The sequence below is a fragment of the Nannobrachium achirus genome, assembly GCF_963921795.1.
Source record: "Nannobrachium achirus genome assembly, chromosome: 12".
NCBI classification, from domain to species: Eukaryota; Metazoa; Chordata; class Actinopteri; order Myctophiformes; family Myctophidae; genus Nannobrachium; species Nannobrachium achirus.
The window spans coordinates 32,969,316-32,991,609 of record NC_137832.1 but is presented as its reverse complement, the minus strand read 5'-3'; the positions used below and the strand labels follow the sequence as shown (position 1 = coordinate 32,991,609).

Genomic DNA, 22,294 nt, shown 5'->3' with positions numbered 1-22,294 from the left:
GACCCCCATCTCAAAATATGTTGTTCCAGGGACCACCCAGAAGCAAATATTTGAGATAAAAATGTTCGCTTTAAAAAGATGTGTTCGCTTTCAAAAATAGCAGATCTACAAGCTCACAGCGCAGCACTCGCTTTGAGCTTGTAAATTGACTATTTCTGTCATGAGTGGTACATTTTTGGTTTCCCTTGCAGGAGGAAACCCGGGTTAGAAATGTTTTCTACTTTTTAAACTTTTATAATGTGCTTTAAATCATGTGCACATGATTTAAAACATGCTTATCAGGATCAGCTATGGAATTTATATTTTCTTGAATTTTCTCCCCTTGCTAAGCTTCCATCACCCGTGGTCTGACATTCATTTTCTTTCTCCTTCTCCAGACTAATAGCTGAGCTCACTCTGTTTGAGGTAACGGGCCTGGGTGGTGAACGGGCCGCCCCCACCCTTCTGTCATCCAGGAAGGCTGCCACGGTAACGGGAACCCCGCTTCTGAACATCCTGTTCGAGACCAACCCGCTGGATGAGAGAGCTGACCAGAGGCTCCACGTAGAGTCACAGCCCCTGGAAATCATCTATGATGCTGTGAGTTGTGTGTGAGAGAGAGAGTGTGAGTGCAAAACGTGAAACGCTAAGTACCGGTAATCATTGGGTTCATGCACGTGCACAGGTAAAAAGTACCATCTCTGTCTCCTCACTACTACTCAGGACTGGTAATTTAAACAAGATTTAAAACGTTTGTATACATTTTTGATGAATGCATGAACACGTCACGCATTCTAACTTTCCAGGAAAAAATAGGCAGGTTTCTATTAGCTTGGAATCCCCATTGAAGATGTCATTGGTAGGCAGGTTTCTGAGTTGTCCATTGCCAACCAATGACACACAGTGAGTTGACGGAAATGGTGCCATCTTATAATGAGCATTATAATGGTCCTCTCCTCACCAATTAGTGAGGACCAATTACTGTATATGAATATAAGGTTGAACATGAGTGAAGTGCTCCTTTAAGAGTTTAAATGTTTTGGGGTATTTCATGTTTGAGAAAATTGTGTGTGTGTGTGTGTGTGTGTGTGTGTGTGTGTGTGTGTGTGTGTGTGTGTGTGTGTGTGTGTGTCTGTGTGTCTGTGTGTCTGTGTTCACTTCTGCAGACAACAGTGAACAGCATGTCAGCGTTCTTCATGCCCCCTGAGGACCTGCAGTTAGATGAGCTGACCAATGCTACCTTGATGAAACTGGAGCAATTCAGGGACCGTACATCCACAGGTCAGTTATGCACACACATACATACACGTACATGTGATCTAGAGCATAATGCCAAAATGTCTGAATATAATTACCATTGCGATTGTCATTTTGTTTTTCAGGTCTGATGTATGTGATTGAGACACAAAAAGTTCTAGACCTGAAAGTGAACCTGATGGCGTCATATGTCATCGTTCCCCAGACCGGCTTCTACGACGCCACTCAGAGAATCATACTGTTGGATCTGGGACACCTGAAGGTCAAAGATTAGTTCCAAGCTGGGCAAACCTCTGTCCAAAATCGAAACCCCAAAGATTCATACTTTGTTGTGCACATTGTGTCGGACACCGGAAACAGCCTATCTGCAAGCTCACAACGTGTTGCCCTGTGTCACATTGTTAGGTTGTAGATCAGCTATTTTTGGTGGGTGACACCAGCGTGCAAGTAAATGTATAAGCTTTAAGGTCATGTCCCATCCCAGGTCAGGTGAGCTCCAGTAAAGGGTGACATTGCTTATTTGCCCACTGAGCAATAGTCGTCTATTAGACGTCTAGCTAAAATACGTCTAATATACGTCTAGATTTGAAACCTTTGTAGGCGCCTAAGCTAAGACTATGCGTTGATTGAAAGTCTAAAACAAAGCATTCGTTTGAAAGATGAGTCTCTGCTAGATTTCGCAAATATGAATTTCAGGGCCTGAAGTTGAGGGCTGGTAAAAGTGTGTAACTTTGAATGTGTATGAACTAAAGTTGCATTGTGCCACCAGGTGTCGAGTCAGAGCAAGAAGGGTCTGCCACAGCTGTCGGTGACCAGCAGCACCTTTGAGGACATTATGTCCAGAGCGTACGACAGCTTTGACGTACAGCTCACCAGTCTGCAGTTCCTCTACAGCAATCCAGGTACAGTACACGCTAAACACATATACAGTACATGAACGTTCGCTACAACAAGTTAGGCTGTGCATGCTTACTGTATGTTTGGATGGTTAAAGAACATAACGAGGACAATGATGGTTCACACATAATTGGTTAATGTCGTTTTCTCTGTGAGTCAGATGGGGACTGGAAGAAAGCTCGTAAGCAGAAACAGTCAGCGCTCCACATCCTAGAGCCGGTGGATCTGAAGGTGGAGTTCAGCAGGGCCATGGTTGTCACAGACTCACGCATGGCCAAGTGAGTAGGCTGCAGCAGAGTGCAGCACATGTTTAAAATAGTTTTAAATGGTTTAATTGGAGCACCATGCATGTATTTACACTATGCTGAAAATGCCAATAGTGTGACGAGGTGTGGAACATCTATTCTTCGCTGCATGTGCACATCTGGCATATTTATGTGACTCTAGACTATTTGTTTTCATGTCTTATTATGCCTGTGCACATGTTACAGGTTTAAGATGTCTGGGAAGCTACCTCTGCTATCCCTTCGTATCTCGGACGATAAGGTTCGAGGTGTTCTGGAGTTGATAAACAGCATCCCACTTCCTCAGGGCAGACCTGTCAGCACTGCTTCCCACACCACTCCTAAGGTAACAATATGTCAGGGTTTCATACAAATAAAATCCCAGTGTTAAATATCTATATATTTGTGTGTGTCTCTCTACAGTATCTGTACACAGCTACAATAATCTTGGGAACTGAAAAGATAGCTTCATACCACTGCAGGCAGGCCAAGGCAGATGCTCAAATCTTTCAAGGAAGACACTCCACCCCAAATTATTCATGGTGGCACTGGTGCTATTACCAGACCACTTTACGCTCTGGACTATAACTCTTGAACTGTATGTTGTGCAATAAAAAAAAAGAAAGAAGCTTTTCTACCTTTTTAATTTTTTTTTAGGTAAAGCAGTTCACTCCCACACTCACGCCCAGGAGACACATGACCGACCTGCGCTCCTCAGTGATGTTTGAGTCATGTGAGACCATCAGCAGCATCACTTCACTAGGTGAGATACTAACTAATAAGTTGCTTAGAGCTTTCACTGCTTTATATATGTTATTTTTCTGTTGGAAATCCGCTGGAATTCCCATAATTTCTGGGCGTAATAGCATTGGGAACTCCTTACGGTTATGGCTGAGTCGTAGTGACATGAGAGTGACGACGTGGTCTCTTGGCCGGCCGGTCCTCCCTTAAGCCAATTTTAATATAGGAGAAGATAGCATTTAATGGGAGCAGTTGTTAATAAAGGGGATGCAGGTTCATTGTGGACAGGCCAGCACCAGCACACACCTCATTACTGAACCTGGTGAAATGGAGTCTGCACCAGCCAGTAAAAGAGCCAGAGTCAGAAAAGGCAGGTATTATATTCTGAAAATGGTGAGTGGAGGGAAAGGTACAACTGGTATTACGATAGAGAGGGTGCACAGGTGGTGGAGATGGTGGGGGGTGCAAACAGAGCTTATGGCCAGGACTGAATGTAAAACATCTTGTATGTGGGTGGCTGTCTGGCTGTTCTTCGTGTGTGTGTGTGTGTGTGTGTGTGTGTGTGTGTGTGTGTGTGTGTGTGTGTGTGTGTGTGTGTGTGTGTGTGTGTGTGTGTGTGTGTGTGTGTGTGTGTGTGTGTGTGTGTGTGTGTGTGTGTGTGTGTGTGTGTGTGTGTGTGTGTGTGTGTGTGTGTGTGTGTGTGTGTGTGTGTGTGTGTGTGTGCGCGCGCACGTCCATTCCAGGTTCAGAGGAAGACTTGTTCTACGATGCTCCTACCTCTCCTATTGACAGTGACAGTTCATTCTTTTCGGACACGCCCGGTATACTGCGGCGCTCTAACTCCGTCAGGTGGAAAGGCCTGGTCAAGAAGGAGCCTCAGAAGAATATGACCGATTTCCTCATGACATTTGAGATCAGTGAGGTAACATTACAAGACAGTTTCACTTTGTTGAAGCAAACAAACAAATCAATTTGATTTATATTCCAGAGAGGATATAGAAAATCAACATATCTACGGGGGGTCCTCCAAAACTGAACCTTTTTTCCATGTCCATATTCTGAGAACTTTAGCCAAAAACAGTTGGTGTAGAGGGGAAAAAGAGCAGACTAATTATAGAATGAAAGGTCAAGTTTATTAAGTATTGATGGTTAAATATCTGAAAACACAAATTGACATGAATCCAAAATACACTGATGATCGTGCTGTCAAACAATGAAACTATATGGAATCTATGAAAAGGTTGTGGGGATCCCTGATTCATCTCTCTCTCAACTAAGCGGGCCTTGGCCTGAAAACGTTGAAGACCCCTGGTTTAATCTAAATATTCTAATAGCGTTAACATATTATTCCTTCCTCTGGCTCTGCTCTTTTCCTCATCCTGCAATCTGTCTCGTAGATGTCTGTACAGCTTTGTCGTCTATCTGGGGATAAGGAGATCACCGTCCTTCACCTGGACATCGAACGCCTGGGCACTGAGCTCAAATTGCGCACCTTCGACATGTCATCAAAAACGTTCTTGCGTGAGATCTGCCTCAAGTGCCCTGAGTACATGGGTCAGTATTTACTCAACAGCAGGCTTTGAGATATAAACTTTCAGTAGAACTAGATTTTGATGTTGTTCCAAGTGCAACTCTCTCCGTAGAGTTTTTATGCTTGTTTTTTTATTTTCATGCGTCTGTAGATTCTGAGGAAAAGGAGGTTCAACTCATCACCACTCTAGACAATACAGAGGTTGACTTGCTCATGCTGGAGTACATTAAGGTAGATGTCCAGTCCACTTAAGTCACTAGCATGGTATTATGGGTGCTATGACAAATACAATCTTTGTTCTGTTTTATTGGTCCAAACAATGTCTACATCTCAAATGGCTTCTGACTACACTGTGGGAGATAAATTAACCACATGAATCCCTTTTCTGGGAGATATGGTGTCGAGGGAAACAAGAAGGGGGCCCAATATAGACCTCTCTGGGACTCTGGTCAACAAAGTATATAGGGTTTTAGTGGTTGAATTGGTCGTCTCTAATTATGATTTGCCATTTCTAGGCTGATAGGACTGGTCCTGAATTCAAATCTGTACACAAAAATACAGAACAGCTAATCAAGGTGAGAGAAACTCTAAAGGTATCTTTAGTAATTTTCACAATGCTGACTTTGTAAGTCAACATTAAATATATACATACTCTTTTCTGCTGTGTGGAACTTGGCGAGGAAATGATGTCCTTTTGCATACATACATCATTTAATATTACCCACCAGGTGAACTTCTCATCGCTGGACGTGCACCTCCACACAGAGGCTCTCCTCAACACCATGAACTTCCTCAGCAGTCTGCTCCCTCCACCCACCAAGAAGGAGGGAGGACATGATGAGCTGCCTACTATCCCAGAAGAGGATGAGGGGGAGGGGGAGGGCGAGGCAGAGGAAGAGAAGAAGGAGGAATCCGTGGTTGCCAAGAGACAGAGTAATGTTATACTGTCTTATAACGTAGTATTGTTAACCTGTGAACACACTAATACACCCATTACAAAATAATGGCTGCCAAACAGTGGAAGCCTTGATATCACCTTCTGAGGTCCGCGGGGAATTGACCTCTCTAACTCCTGACAATGAGGCTAATATTCTTGGGGCTATTGGTTTGCTGTGGGCGGAGATTTATTTTAGCAAATTTGAAGTATGTTCTACTATTGATACTTGTATTGAAACAGTTACAGATTGATTCGAGGGGAGCTAAAGAACTTTCAGATTTTCCTTGTAATCACGTCACTAAAAGCAGCCAGTGAATCACACTCTGCCAAGAGACTAAAGGGACTTTAGCAGAAATCCAAGGATTTAGAGGGACAACTTTGTAGAAGTAACATCAACTAAGTGAACGTGGAAGCCCCTTATTCTATTTGGTCAAGATAGTCCCATCAGAGGACTGTATAATTTCCTTTTCCTGAGTTTGCTCTCATATTCTTTCTCTTTCCTTCTTACATCGTTGTCCATAGCTTCAAAGAAATTGAAGTTTGAGGATGTGGTGAATCTGCACATCAGAGCAGATCTCAACTGTCTGAAGGTTTTCATCCGAGGAGAAAAAGCCAGGATTGCTGAGATAAGTATTGAAGGTATACATTTCCCCCACTGCGCATAACACACTCAAAGCCTTATGTTACTAAATGATAAAATCCTACAATAATCCTATCTCCTCCTATCCTACCATCTACTACTATGCTATCTGTCCTTCCTCATCAATTTATCCGCTCAGTGGCTTGACCAGAGAGAGAGGGAGAGATTCTTTATTTGTCCTTGCGGTCATTAATTATGCGCCAAGCAGCCATCATGACACAGAAATCATAATACATAAACAAATACACAATACTGTACATAGACAGATCACACAATACATTGACAATACTACACAATTTTACATACATTTGCGTATACATAACACTAGAGAGAATGCTAGCATGGAGAGAGAGAGAGAGAGAGTGGTAAAAACTATTGAAAGACATTCTACTGCAAGTAGTTGAAGGAGTCCTAAGTGTAATTTTGTGACGTCATATTGTTACTGTCCAGGTCTAGTGTCAGAGGTTCTGATGAGGAAAAAGGAGATGGAGATTCTGGCCAAGCTGAAGAACATTGTCATCCTGGACTGTGACAAAGATGCTATTTACAAGGAGGTATGATGAATCACTGTTAAATTAATGTTAATTCTTACTGTCCTAGTGAATAATCATCTACCGTACAGTATGTGTACAAGTCAATAGACCATTTCAAGAACAAATTATTTTATAGTCCCATCTGATCTCTCTTGTCCATGTTCGATCTCCTCAGGCAGTGTCCATAGATGATAAGGAGGTGTTTGCCTTCCGCATGGTGAACTATACAGCTGCCACCGAGGGAGACGCCTATCATGATATGTGCAAAGTAGACACTTCTGTAACACTAAATGTGGGATGCATCAAAGTCATCTTCCTCAACAAGTTCCTTTCTTCCGTACTGGTGAGATAAATTACATGTTTAGATCATATTTACTTTTATTTGTTTATTATGACGGGACAGTGTCAGTCGATGAACACAGAAACATGAGTATGAAACACATGAGTACAAGTGTAAACTAGCTGGAGTTGGCAAAAGCTAGCTTTTCATTCATAGTTCCCAGACATTATGCCCTATCTTGAATTAGCTGATCTTTCGTCTGTGTCCCCCAGGCTTTCATCAACAACTTCCAGGAGGCTAAAGAGGCCTTGGCCGAGGTGACAGCGCAGGCGGCAGAGAAAGCTGCCACGGGCGTGTTGGAGCTGGCGGAGCGAAGCATGCGCATCGCTCTCAACGTCCACTTCAACGCTCCTGTCATCTTCCTCCCCCAGTCCTCCTCCTCCACCAATGTCATTGTAGCCGACCTGGGCTTAATCTCCGTCAAGAACCACTTTGAGATTGCCGTGCCGTCCAAATGCCACACAAAGATCCCCCCTGTAGTGGATAAGATGTCAGTGGAACTGAGTGACCTCAAGATGTACAGGTGAGTGCAAGACCATCTGTAAAAGAGTACAATACAGGTTCATGCTTTTATTTCCAGTGAAAAATCGTCGCTTTATTGCCTCGTAATATTAGTGTTCTGTATGGATGTACTCCACACAATCAGCAGTTTGAATTAATGCTAATTAATAGCATGAAATAAAAGCTCCTGAGCCCTAGTGTGTACCTTCAAAAAAACATTCCTTGGGCTAAAATATCCCAACAAAACTATGGTTTAGTGATGAGTCATCACTTTTCAGTCTGTTGGGGTCTGTCTTTAGCCCAAGGATTTTTTTTCATGCAAAACAAATGATTACAATGGATTCAGAATAATTAAAAACCCCTCGTTTGACCCCTAACATGCTACTTAAAGCAGATTTTTGGGGGGTATTTTTTTCCTTTATAGTATAGTGTATAGTAAGTGAATGAGACACAAACTTTCAGTGGCTGTCAAACATTTTGCCTGCATTTTTGAGAGGGGCATGGGAGCTCAATTTGTTATTTAACCTTCATAGTTGACAAAACCACTGAGAAACGGACCTATGCTCTCCACGGTCACGGAAATATCGGATTCGCCATAACTATATACTGTACATTTAAAGATTTTAACCTCTAATGAAAGCCCAGGGCTCTAAGGATAGCAATCATGGTTGGTTCAGACCACTTGGACCACAATTGGGTGTAAGGGTGAGCATGGCCTCTAGGATCCACTATCACTCGTTTTAGACTCTTGTTCCTTGTTATCACAAATTGGTTCTTTTCTCTTTCATAATTCACTAAGGAGTCAGTAGTTTTGAATAGAGATTGCTTGCTTCTTACTTCTACTTTCTTCCATATTTTGTTTCCATCTACAATTCCTGCATGCTCTGTTTGCTTCCAGAACCACATATGAGGCAGAACGGTTTCAAGGAGAGACTCAGCTGCTAAAACCAGTTAACTTGGACTTGTCTATCAAGAGAAACCTGGCATCCACCTGGTACCACGACATACCTGATATAGAGATTGCAGCTCACCTCAAACCCATGAATGTGAGTAGTGCTACCGTATGTGTGTGCACATAGAGTATGCACGTGACTGTATGAGGGAGTGAGAGAGAGAGAAGGCAGTTTAGGTAGATGTGTTTGGATGTGATCTTGGAATCTACATGAGAACGATGTGGCTCCAATGTGGATCTCGGACATGTGCGGAGCCTTTGATGTCAGTTATATATGACGTCAGTCATCTGTGAAATATATGATTACATTTAAATATAAAAAAAGTGCAGGTCAGGTGGTGCAAGAAATGTGGTGCTGATCGGTCCAGCGGTTTGCAATGACCCCAGACAAGACGGATCCTTTTCTAGATGGCTAGACTCCTGCAGTAAAAATCACAGAAAGTTTGTCACCACCATCCACCATCACATACTAGATCAAAATATGGTAAATGTACTGTGTTAATATGGTAAATGTACTGTGTTCATTTGCTTGTTGAGTTGAATATTATACGCTTTTCAGATACATTTTCTTTGTGTGGGTGTGTAGAATTTCTGTCTTTCAACCACTATCAGTGTTGTGGGTGATTACTATATTTAAACGATGAAATGAGTTAAATTCTTCAGTGGAATATTCTTTATTTTTGGACCTGTCACATAATAAGTTACTGTAGGCCTCGCAGTCTCCGTCTCCATGTCTTGTCTGCTCTGTCTTCAGTTCATATTGTACCGGTAAGTACAGTATATCAATGTGTATCTGCATCTGTCTATCTTACAGCTGATTCTGAGTCAGGGTGACATGACGGTGGTGCTGCGTACACTGAGCGAGAACCTGTCGGAGACGTCTGAAACTGTACCACCTCCCCGTCCTCCTCCTGCTACCGACCCCTCCTCTGAGACAGCATCCACCAAAGAGTCCCAAGGCTCTGGAACTACAGGGCCAACCAGCAGTAAGGAGGAGTGTGTGCGTGCGTGCGTGCGTGCGTGCGTCACGTGCACTCAGAATTGTCATTTGGCCTATCAAGTTAGGAGTGTCAGGTTTAAGCTCAGGGTTATTGTTAAACATGCATATTCTGTAACTTCTTGTGAAATTTCCAAATTATTAGATTACTGATCCTCTGGCTACAAGAGAGTGCTAACACTGTGTGATGTGTTTTATTGTTACAATAGGTAACACAGTGGTGACTGCTGCTGTTGTGGAGACGCATAAGAGTGGAAAGGTGAAGAACACACTCAAACTGGACTTCAAGTTTGACTCCATGACTCTGGTCCTGTACAGCCCCAGTGAGAACGAGGTGGGGGAAAAGCACTGGCAGTCTCATTGCCAGACACTAAACTAAACTGTAAAGACTTTCTAAAGGTTTCTCCTTCTCCATCACCCTGTCTTGGTCTGTTTCTTGGTGTCTTACTTCCTATTTTATTTTATATTATTACATCTTTGAGCCCACCTGGCAGCAGGGCTCAGAGGAAGGCTGTGACAGATTGCCATGGAATTTGCTGCATGTGCACCTTCATGCTCACACTGATTTTGGTGACCACACATTTTACAAATATCACTAACGCTACTCAATTGCAATGGAATTTACTGTGCATCTTTTATGCTCCCAAAAGGATGAACCCTACACATTTTGGTGACCACATGGCGTTTCCTATAGTGACACCCTTAGTCCTAAATGTCCACAAGTACACAACATATCTCAAGATCTAAGAGTGCATGTCATGATCCTTTGGTAAGCCTTTGGCCTATGGAGTAGTTCACCCCCAAAATGACTTTTTTCTATTGATTACTCATGCCATGGAGACTTGAGTTCAATAATATTTGTTGGCATTTGTCGCATTCCTAAGACAAAAAATGTATTACATAAAATGTACCCCCATTGATTCCGGACGGGGACCCAAATGCAGTTTGGTCCCCATCCGGAATACATTTTCTATAATCTATAATTTTACTACTCCATACTGTTTGCCTATAATTGCCTTTCTTACATAAAATGCCACACATCAGGAATGCAACATCCAATCATACCCAAATTGGAATCTCATATTGTAGGGCCTCGATAGAGTGCACCTCCAAAACCACTTTCACTTCTGCCCATATGGGACGCCACAAACTCGAATAATCTGTGCACAAACTCAATTTCCCCTCTGAGCTGCCTCATGTCTTAACGGCTGCACCCCACGACTGACAGTTCCCTGACCCCTTTCTCTCTCTCTCTCTCGCTCTCTCGCTCTCTCTCTCTCTGTGTCCCTTTATCCATTCATTAAATGTATTTAGGCCTAGAATTAGTTAATGCTTTAACTATTGAAAAATAGCAGATGTACAGGTGCCGTGCTGTGAGCTTGTATATCTGCTATTTTTTTATAGTTAAAGCATAAAATAATAATACGCAATAATGTGTACCCGGTCTAAATGAGTTAAATGTATTTTGCATCTCTTTGTTATTCAGCAGGTGGACAGGCTGGACTCCCACGACGAGCAGCAGAAGCTGGCAGAGTTTACTCTGGGAACCATCTCCACCACCTTCAACATGTTCTCTGACAGCTCTATGAAGGCCTCCGTCAAACTGGCCAACTGCCTGTTGGATGACAAGAGACCCAGAATCAAGATGGTCACTTCCAGGTACCAAGGACACACACAAAACAGACATATCATGTCATGTAGTTTCATGTAGCTTTTTGAGAGTGAAAAAATAAGAAGACACTTGTGACATGTGTGATATGGGCAGCTTGCCCCAGGAAATGTGCCAAGCTAAATAGGGAACAACGGTACTGTCTATCGATTGTGGTACATTACTCCTGTACACAGTCAAACATATTTTAACATACTGTACACATTATACAGTACAGGTATATATTTAGTTTTGTGTGCATTGTCGTTTTTTTGTTTTTTCACTCGCGCGCGCACACACACACACACACACACACACACACACACACACACACACACACACACACACACACACACACACACACACACCGGAAGCTGACGTAAACTGTCTATTCAGGCATAGTTGGGTAAACACATGCTCAAAACGTTACCACATACACAATCTTAGCTGATACAACATGTGATAAAACATCTCCTCCATCTATCTCTAGACAGATGGTGTAGCTTGTCATCATTCCTGAAGTGTGATCCAGTACAGTATGTTAGAATGTGTTCACGAGTGTGACGGGGCTACTTACCCAGTCCATCCATCTTTACGGGCTGACAGGCCCTGCTGAGGGCACAGATTGGGTAGACAGTGGTGGCCCACGAAGACACAGTCAAAACAGAATCATCAGTGCTACACAGAAAAACACATACTGCTCATGTCATATGTTCATAATCCACAGGCCTAGGTTTGTAAGGGGGAGCATGGCGCTGCGAGGCGTTGTGAGCTTGTAGATCGGCTATTTTTGGCAAAGAGGTTTGGTGTAGAGGGGAAAAAGAGCAGACTAAGTACAGAGTGAAAGGTCAAGTTTATTAAGTATTGACAGTTTTAGTGGTTAAATATCTGAAAACACAAATTGACATGAATCCAAAATGCACGATGATTGTGCTGTCAAACGATATATGGAATCTACAAAAAGGTTTTGGGGGTCCCTGCTTCATCTCTCTCTCAACTAAGGGGTCCTTGGCCTGAAAACATTGAAGACTCCTTCTCTACCCTCTTCTCATCACTTCCCCCTTACTTTTTCCCTTTTCTACACCTTTCTTTACATTCCGTCCTTCTACACTCCCACCCGTCCCATCTCTCCTCATAATAACCTCCCAGGATGATGGCGATGCGACCTGGCGCAGAGCAGAACATGATGGTGGAGGTGAGTTACCGCCAGGGCCGCGATGGCTCCACTCTGGAGACAACCGTTCAGGACCTCTACCTGTGTGCCAGCATGGAGTTCCTGCTTACCGTGGCAGACATCTTCCTCAAGGCCACCCAGCAGGGCTTCGCTCCAGCCCCTCAGCCCAAGGCCAGAGAAGGGAGTAAAAAGAATGCTGCCATTTCAACTTCATCCAAGGAGAATGGTGGGTCGACACTTGTCACTTAGATGAAGATTTTTCCTGTTATACACCACTTTAAAGTGTCTAATGAAGCAGAAATACTATAAAAATTAGTTTTTTGACCAGAAAAAAATTATAACTTTAACATTGTCTACATATTGTACATCTTCTGTATTCATAATTAACACCAGCCAGCATACTTATCATTGTTCTTTGCTACCCTCAGCTGCATCTCCAGTGACGGCATCCAAGAGTGAGATCAATGTTTTTGTGAAGAATCCAGAGATTGTCTTTGTGGCAGATTTGACACGTGCCGACGCCCCCGCCCTGTTGATGACCACACAGTGTGAACTGGTGATGAAGAACGATGCAGAGGGGTCGCTGATGACTGCTGTCATCAAGGACCTCAAGGTGAGGTATTTTGCAAAACACCAAAAGTCCTGCATTGATAAAGCATTCTACAAAATGAATACGATTAATTTAGATGATCACATGGGCATTCCCCTTTGCCCGGCCTTATGCAACTTAGAGCAGGCATATCAGCCTTCAGTGAAGAGAGCACTGATGTGCAGAGTAATCAATATAGCCGGGGACCCAGTCACCCAACATGTGAGATGACCTGTGATGTCACGGCATACTTTTTATTTCTGTTTTATCTATTAGTTTGGTCATTAAAGTCATTTATTTGCTCATTTCAACACCCATTTAAAATAAAAGTTAAAGGGGATATTTATAATTGTTATGTTTCTCAGTTATGTCTTTTGTTATAAATAAAACAAACCATTATGAAAAAAATACAATAAGAGTACTAGTAAAGAACAAAATTGTTATTGAAAAATGACATTGACATTGATATTTCAAAGACAAGATGATCCCATTGGTCAAAACCATGTCAGAAATGAATTTCACATGTCAGAACTAATTGATTTAGAACTATTGCACCTGTTTTACTCCTAACAATGGCCATATTATGGCCACGGTCTTCGAAATAGCAAAATGACCATGATCTTTTAAGGTCAAAATCACCCAAAATGGCCAAAAGAAATTAATTCCACACACTCCAATTAGTCAAAATCGAGGTATTACCTGTGCATATACAAAAGACAACAAAAAAGTTGAATTTTCATCATAACCGAAATGGCCATATTTGATTTGGCCATTGCACCATACTTGGCCCTAACCCTAACCCTAACCCACTGACTCAGTTCAAGTGAGAAATTCCCAAATTGCTCTACCGGCCAGGTAAAGGATTACAAAAAACGCCCTAGAGGCCAAGGAAAAACCTTTGCCCTGCATTTTTCATATCTGCCTTTTATAGCGCCACTAGGAGGCTGACTTGTGTAAAACATTTTTTTTCCTATTATTCCTTTAGATTTTATCCAAAAATCATGCAAATCAGTACACAGTATCTCTATAGTCATGTGATCAAGACGGATCTGTCCGATATTTCATATTCCATCCTAATTGGCTGACATGGCTTCCAAGGTTTGCAGGATTGGTCCATTTTGAACAAAATTACTTTCAGAGACATTCTGCACACACATTCCCAATAGGTCAAGGAACAAATTACACTCTTTTCATATTGGCCTGTTATAGCGCCACCAGCAGGTCGACTTTTGACAAACGAATTTTTGGATAAAAATGCCTCAAATCATACATGCTGTGTCACTGTTAAAGAATACACTCTTTTCACATTTAGCGCCACCAAGAGGCCACAATAACTACCGTAATACCTTACCTCGTGGAGACTTGTGCTTGGTAGAGCACTGCTTCTAGTTTTCTATGAATTCTACACCCCATGAAGCATTGAATTTGTGGAGATTTTTTGTAGCTTTTGTCGCATTCCTAAGCAGAAAGATGCCAGTTAATATGCCATTTTAAGAAGATCAACAGGCATCTGTTTTCCTGATTGCCTGATCTCAACCATCGGCTTCACGGATTGGCCAAGCTTCGCTGTGACGTTTGTACAGTACTACCATATAAGTGATAGATCATACAACACATCTCCAATCTTTTGCAGGGGAATAGTTGTCTTGCTTTGCTGTTTAGTAAAATGTTGCAATGGGTCGATCATCAGGACTCCTTCCTGATGGCCATAGTTACAGACGTTGTTGTTGCAGTCGGGGAAAAGGTGTACTCATTCGGATGGCACTATAAAAAGGCCCAGGCGGACCAGTTTGAGGTGAAAATCATCAACACAGTGGCTTTGTGCTGTTTGACGTTGTCCACAGAGACAGTTGAAAGAGAAGAAGTTCCCTCCAGACATGATGGCCACACTGTTGTGCTGATCGACAATATAGTCTACCTCTGGGGAGGATGGAAGAATGATTATGAGTACTGCAATGATTATGAGTACTGCAATGTGCTTTACGCATTTGATGTTGACACCCACAGATGGTTCAGGCCCAGGTTTTCTGGGACCGTTCCAGTGGGGAGGGAGAAGCACTCGGCCTGTGTCTTGGAGAAGGTCATGTATGTGTATGGAGGATACAACCGGACTGAATTTATTAATGACTTGTACAAGTTGGACACCACCACCACAATGGTCTGGTCTTTAATTAACACCAGAGGCTGTCCGGAACTTTCAACAGAAGGTCACTCTGCCACCATCATCGGGACAAAGATGTTTGTATTTGGTGGCTATAGAGACAGTAGAAACTACTGCAACGACATCAGAGTGTTTGACATTCAGACCAACTGCTGGTTTAGCATGCCTTCTGCACAGCCTCTTCCAGCAGGACGCTGGGGTCATTCAGCCTTTGCTTACAATGGGGAACTGTACATAGTTGGTGGTATTGATCAGTCTTGCGGCTTAAATGATCTGTGGAAATTCAATCCAGAGACCTTCTCCTGGAAGGAGCTTAAGCCCAAGGGTAAAGGCCAGTGTTCAAGGTCTGTTCAAATGAAGTGCTGTTGCAAGGTGGGAGAACGTATCATCTTTGTCCCATACACTTTCATTTACATCAGCATTTGTGCGACTGGTGGCTTTAGCGACACCTTAAACATCTTAGACTTGAGTCCTAGTCTCAAGACATTATGTAAACTAGCAGTTATTGAGTACGATCTGGAGCAGTCGGGACTCCCACACGACATCAGGTGGGAATTAGGGCTGGGACGTTGTGGATAGGGTTGCCACCTTTCAGAAATTGAAATAAGGAACACCTCTTCCGGGCACGCGGTGCGTGCGTTCCGTGCGCGTGGCACAGCCGCCGGCCGGCGAAAAAATGCAGTCCCAAACCCATGAAATGCATAGAATAGTTATAACTATAACACACAACATGGTATAACCTATATTGTTTTGTAGTTTGAAGTGGCCAATTGTTTCTAAAATATGAATAAGTTACTTTTGTATGAAATAAAGCAATGTATGAATGATTTGAACCTGGCTCTTGTATTGGGTCACTTGGTGGTCAGTAAAGAGAAGGTAGTCAAGAAACCATTAAGTCATATACTTAAAGTTTAAAGTGCTTTATTAGCAACGAAGATTTTTTTTTTTTTTACTTTAGGCTGAATAGGCTTCACTAGCCTGAACCTGAGCATAGCCTAGTTTAAAGTGCTTTATTAGCAATGAACATTGAACATTTTTTACTTTAGGCTGAATAGGCTTCACTAGCCTAAACCTGAGCAACTTTACAGAAATAAGAGCCCAAAATACTTATAATAGTCAGATTTGGCAACACTGCATGGTATTTCATCCAACCTAGCCCAACATGGCTTATATTATCAGACCTGGCAACTGCATGTTGTTATTTTTCTCCACACACTGTAGGCTAGGTTGCTTGGCAAGCAACCTTCACTGACGCTGTCAAGCCACGGGTTTGTTTCTTCCCACTCGCGTCTGTACCTTTGTAGGCGTCTGTCCTTTTTATGAGGCGGTGGAGTATTGTCTTCAGACGACATTTTTAAAGCGCGCGGTGTGCCACTGACTGTAACTAGGCAACGGTGATTGACAGCGACATGCAGTGCATATGCAGACAGGGGCCGGGCTAGAGGAGAGGAGAGGAGAGGAGAGGAGACAGCGACTTTTGCTGTCTTTTCCTGTGTTTTATTTCATTCATTATTGTTAAATTCTGTGTTGAGGTTTGTGTGACAGACCTTTATGGGGCATTTGGTTAAATACGGAACAAACCGCGTTCCGTATTGGTTCAATACGGAACGCATCTTTTAATTGTCCAATACGGAACGATTCCGTATTATACGGAACGGGTGGCAACCCTAGTTGTGGAACTTGTTGCTAGTTAGTGAGACGAAATGGCACAGTCCCAAATTGCAAAGAGGAAACTTGATGCTGAAAAAGGGGCATCTATACTATAATTTTGCGAATGTCTGAGTGAGTGAGTGAGTGTCTGTCTGTCTGAAACAGCGTTTCTCCTCGGTGGCTGGAGCAATTGATCTGAAATCGCATCACCATCAGCATATGAACACACCTAACATAACTGTGAAGCCCGTTTGTCACTTTCACAAATCATATGCTGTATATTAGCATTTTTATGGTGTATCTACTATCTATTCTGCATCTAGCATGAGGCACATCTATTCTGCATCTAGCATGAGGCAACATGTTTAACCAGCTCTCTCTGTGTGTGTGTGTGTGTGTGTGTGTGTGTGTGTGTGTGTGTGTGTGTGTGTGTGTGTGTGTGTGTGTGTGTGTGTGTGTGTGTGTGTGTGTGTGTGTGTGTGTGTGTGTGTGTGTGTGTGTGTGTGTGTGTGTGTGTGTGTGTGTGTGTGTGTGTGTGTGTGTGTGTGTGTGTGTGTGTGTGTGTGTGTGTGTGTGTGTGTGTGTGTGTGTGTGTAGGCAGGCAGGCAGGCAGGCAGGCAGGCAGGCAGGCAGGCAGGCAGGCAGGCAGGCAGGCAGGCAGGCGGGTGTGTGCGCAGGCGGGTGGGTGGGTGGGCTGGGGGGGGGGGGGGTTAGCCATTAAATGAAACGGGTATTTCTTACATTGATGCTCCTACATATTATCATGCAAGCACCAGTTAAAGTTACTTTCCATCCCTCATATACTGTATGCACAGTGCACATCCCATAACCCACACACTGCACATCATTTTGGAGCTCATATCTTTGAACGGGTAAGGGCTAGTTTAACTAATTTACAAAAATGTCAAAAGTTAAGTTATAACTTGTTTTCACATAGAACCGCCATCTTGGAAATATGAAGATTAGGGTTCCAGACACACCCAATCAGAATGATAAGCATTCCAACATTGTATTGGCCAAAAAAACATGAAATAGACACCAAGATTGCATTTCTAGCTCATCTGGTTCAAATGTTACAACCCGTTTTTGGTGGCAGCCATATTGGATTTGGCTATGGCGACCCCGAAGGTTGCCGGCAAGGGCGCCCTTGCTAAATAATTAGAGCATGCCCGGGACTACATCTGGGCCAAATTTGGTGCTTTTAAGATTGATTAGCGTGAAAATATCCATAAGGCCTGTAACTATTGCTGAAATATATGTCCATATAGGTGATTATGCTAATTAAATCTAATAATGATAATTATGAAAATTGCTCAACATATGCAAGTTAGCATCCGGCAGTCTTTACATGCTGGGGACTCATACTCACCATTTCTAACATAAAACTTTGTGGTACTCAAAATGTCCGGGTTCACATTCTGGCTACTAGACTAGAAGTCAATAGGACAGTGAATAAATGGCCAACCTTTTTTGGAGCTGTGTGAAACACAGGCTCCCTATACGTGGCTGTGTGGGTCTGTGTGTCTGTCTGTGTGTGTGTCTGTGTGTATGTAGCCTGAACTTCCTAAACTTCGGCACGCCACTAGTCCCACAGTTTTGCCACCAAACACTCGCGCCATATGTCAAATCGACCGGCTTACTCGGGAATCGTGGGCTATTACTTTTCTAAGAGAAAGGTTCTATAGTTTAATTGATATTAATTTATTAGTGAATTAATTTTCCCCATTGACTTAGAATGGGAATCGCAAAAACTCACATTCAATTATTTGTCTCTCGCAAACCACAGGGGCTACAGTTTCAAGACTTGGAGAGGAGGTTCATAATGATTTCAAGGATTAAATAAAAAATAATTGTGTCATTTGGCCTCATGGTGGCGCTATAACACCCCACTTTACGTTTTGGCCTGTAACTCTTGAACCGTAGGTCGGAAAATTAAAAATAGTTTTTCCCTGGATTCCTTGGGTCATGACGCATCTCCCCATATAGGCCACGCCCATTTGCGCCATGATAGATTTTCCGCCATCTTGAATTTTCTCCAAAACACACTTTTTGCTCCTTTTCCTACATATTTTCTTCAAATGTCACAAAAATCGGTACACATGATCCACACACACACACACACACACACACACACACACACACACACACACACACACACACACACACACAAGCTCCACTTCACACAGGTGTGATTTTTTGCATTGTTTCCGGCAGAGGAGACCTTTCATGACCAAACTAATAGATGAAACAGAAATAAAAAGTACGGCATGACATCACAGGTTCAACCCTATTCCCTGAGCTTTTGGGCCTGTGGGTCCCTGACTAATAGAAAAAAAGTCATTTTGGGGGTGAACTAAACCTTTAAGAGGGATAAGCAAAGAGGTCATTCATGGTGCCAGTTCAGTCCACTTTAACCACTTACTTTAGGTGTGCTCATTGGTCAGCTGTTATACTGTATAACCCTTTGGGAAGATATGGCCTTAGCTGGTATTGATTTGTCAGCTGCCATATCAGGTAATACAGCAGCTATCGGTTTATCACCCACTCGGTCCTTTAATCACTTCTCTTAAGCAGGTCAAATAAAGCCTTAGCATGTACTAAAATATTCTCAATGGCTTGACTGACCTTCTTTTTTTGTTTCTGTAGGTTGTGGCGTGTCCCTTCCTGAGGGACAAGAGGAAGAATGTAACCACAGTGCTGCAGCCCTGTCAGGTGTTCTACAAAAGCACCCAGACACCCACCTCCCCTCAAGCTTTGGAGGTTTGCATCAACACCCTTTCACTGAAGGTAAGCATTCATTTATCTAAATTCTTATGAACTGTTCAGTTCGTATTCTATTCAGGGACATTCAGCAAGCAGATTTCCTTCAACAGTCAAGTGAATTATTGAGAATGACTTCATGATGATTATTTAGTCATCATTATTTTGCCTTTTTTGACCGGCGGTATACCGCTCCATAGCATGGCCGTGTGTGTATGTGTGTCTGTAGCCTGAGTATCCGTGTATGTATGTACGTACAGTATGTATGTATGTATGTGTGTCTGTAGCCTGAGTACCACTGGGTGCTGTTGAGTCTAGCCCGAGCATCAACTGCAAACACACACACACACACACACACACACACACACACACACACACACACACACACACACACACACACACACACACACATCATACGCACACACACCTGGGTGAGCAACACACACACACACACACACACACACACACACACACACACACACACACACACACACAGTAGTGCTGTTGCGCAGCCTCCACGACCACCGCTCAGTTCACACGTGTATGTGATTTATTTTGTTTTAATTTTGCGTTAAAACTCAATCTCAAAGTTCACAGACAAATTCTGTGAGCAGTGTCAACCAAGCCCTGACCAGCCTGTATGTGCAATACGCCTTCAACCTCTCCATTTCCAGGTATCTCCCATCATCATCAACACAGTTATCACCATCCAGTCTGTGCTGACGCCTGCTGCAGAGACACCACAGGAGCTAGACAGCCCCATACCCCCTGAGTTATGGGAGCGAAGGACCTGGAAGGACCTCAAGCTATGGTTCCTGGAGGAGGAAGGGGATGAGGACGCGCAGTCAATGGTCCCACTGATACCACAGGGAGAGTCACTACAGGTAATACAAGTAACACTCCCTGAAGTCGAGTAGCGACCGTAGGGGGTACCAGCTATTTTTCCTATTTTGACGTATCTTTTCAAGTCACACACAAACACACACATACACCCTTCACATACACAGCAAGTTAAAAATATGATTATTTTGGAGGTCGCGGCCTGAAAAGGTTGAGAGCCACTGGATTAGCGGAGAAGATTCCATTCACTGTACTGTCTGTCCCTGCAGGTAGCCATCAACTCTATCTGCCTGACCCTTGAGGCAGGGGTCGGGCACCGCACTGTCCCCATGCTTCTGGCCAAGTCCTCTTTCCATGGAGACGTCAAGAACTGGAGCACGCTTATTAGCATGCACAGTCAGCTCAATCTGGAGGTACAGTAATTTACACCCCCAATATATTAATATTGCAATTATACAGTTACCAACTAAATAAAAGGTGTAATACAAATGTATTCATATTGTAGGGCAAATTGCTCTCAAAATAAAAACCTTTTCAGAGTGTTATCTCTTTATCCCTGGAAATACATGTGGTCATTTCTCAGACGAGAGACTAAAGGGCCATTTATAGTTACGGATGGATGATTTTGTGTACGTTTGGGGTTGAGGAGGAACTTACGGTAATTGCGTCTACATGCATAGTTCCGTCCGTTCTCTGTGTTATATACGGTTCAATTACATACTGTATCCAATAGATGGCACCCAAATGCATCTTCCCAATGAGCAAACATGTTGATAGGCATCGGCGATTACATGCATTAAGTAAATAGCCTACAGCCGTGCTGTGCGTTCTTTCAATGGCATCGTACTCTATTTTCACTCCATAGTTGATGTCCCTGCACGCCGTCGCCGTCGGAAAATGCTGTTATTAAGCCTATTATTAATATTATTATTTGGATAAAGTAGAACAATATTTAAAACCAATCATAATCATTTAAAATGGTATCATGATCTGACACTGTCACTTTGCTGCTTCCGCGTTCTGCCTCCGCTGCTGCTGTGTGCACTGCAGTTGTACAAGTGGCAACAGGTCTGCGTCCTGAACGGCTTGTTCACTGTTCAGCGTTACTTTGTGATTTATTTATTTTTTACTTCCTCCTACTACGAAATGGATACCAGAAAAAAAGACGAAACATTTCTCCCTCTACTGCCCCCACGGTTGACAAAAGTTCGCCACGGGTACTTCATGTGTACGTACGTTTTTATCGGTTTTAATCCGTTAGGTTGAGTGTTGTCCGTAACGTTACGGACAGAGACAATTACGTCCGGAGCTACGGGGAGACCGGATCAAAGTACTCTCCGTCTCCGTTCGTTATGTATCCCCGCGTTGTTTATGTACTACTATGCATGGTACTTAACAGGGACTTTGACCTGTTGATTCAACCAGTCACCAGAACCGTTGAGGTGACTCTGTGTCAGACACTTTGAGAACCACTCCTCTTTAAACAACAAAAGTCTCAACAACAGACCAAAACATAACTACTAGTACGACGCCCTAAGGGCGAGAAGCGACACATATAAACAATAAACCTAACCTGTCTGTAATGATGCCCATGCAGGGCTTTTACCTACCCATACGTAACACACTTGAACATTGTTAAATAGACAGTTGTGTTTTGTACTTTCCTGGTAGGTTCACTACTACAATGAGATGATGGGAGTGTGGGAGCCACTCCTGGAACCATTAGAAGAGACAGAGAAAAGAGACATCTTTAGACCCTGGACTCTAGGACTGAAGGTACACACATTCACGCACACACATGCGTGCGCGTGCCTTAACCTTCACCTTCACTCTATAAACCTCTTTCTTTATTTGTTAAAACATATGTTGATTATCACATTCAT

At 43.0% G+C, this 22,294-nt stretch overlaps 1 protein-coding gene across 6 annotated transcripts in view; it reads left to right on the top strand.

The window, feature by feature from the left end:
- vps13a (vacuolar protein sorting 13 homolog A) overlaps positions 1-22,294 on the top strand; it is a 63,203-nt gene that overhangs the window by 11,064 nt on the left and 29,845 nt on the right. For 4 of the 6 annotated variants that reach the window (XM_080739284.1, XM_080739282.1, XM_080739286.1 and 1 more), the window contains 26 exons: positions 378-579; positions 1,146-1,260; positions 1,362-1,498; positions 2,006-2,138; positions 2,294-2,411; positions 2,625-2,763; positions 3,075-3,180; positions 3,902-4,080; positions 4,556-4,712; positions 4,841-4,920; positions 5,205-5,264; positions 5,418-5,622; positions 6,149-6,265; positions 6,717-6,820; positions 6,975-7,142; positions 7,352-7,662; positions 8,539-8,686; positions 9,407-9,578; positions 9,799-9,923; positions 11,076-11,248; positions 12,387-12,637; positions 12,840-13,024; positions 19,458-19,598; positions 20,246-20,455; positions 20,681-20,824; positions 22,083-22,187. In XM_080739284.1, coding sequence (XP_080595410.1) covers positions 378-579; positions 1,146-1,260; positions 1,362-1,498; positions 2,006-2,138; positions 2,294-2,411; positions 2,625-2,763; positions 3,075-3,180; positions 3,902-4,080; positions 4,556-4,712; positions 4,841-4,920; positions 5,205-5,264; positions 5,418-5,622; positions 6,149-6,265; positions 6,717-6,820; positions 6,975-7,142; positions 7,352-7,662; positions 8,539-8,686; positions 9,407-9,578; positions 9,799-9,923; positions 11,076-11,248; positions 12,387-12,637; positions 12,840-13,024; positions 19,458-19,598; positions 20,246-20,455; positions 20,681-20,824; positions 22,083-22,187 — 3,985 coding nt within the window. The remainder of the gene's footprint in view (positions 1-377; positions 580-1,145; positions 1,261-1,361; positions 1,499-2,005; positions 2,139-2,293; positions 2,412-2,624; positions 2,764-3,074; positions 3,181-3,901; positions 4,081-4,555; positions 4,713-4,840; positions 4,921-5,204; positions 5,265-5,417; positions 5,623-6,148; positions 6,266-6,716; positions 6,821-6,974; positions 7,143-7,351; positions 7,663-8,538; positions 8,687-9,406; positions 9,579-9,798; positions 9,924-11,075; positions 11,249-12,386; positions 12,638-12,839; positions 13,025-19,457; positions 19,599-20,245; positions 20,456-20,680; positions 20,825-22,082; positions 22,188-22,294) is intronic. The other 2 variants (XM_080739287.1, XM_080739283.1) reach the window with 1 other exon arrangement.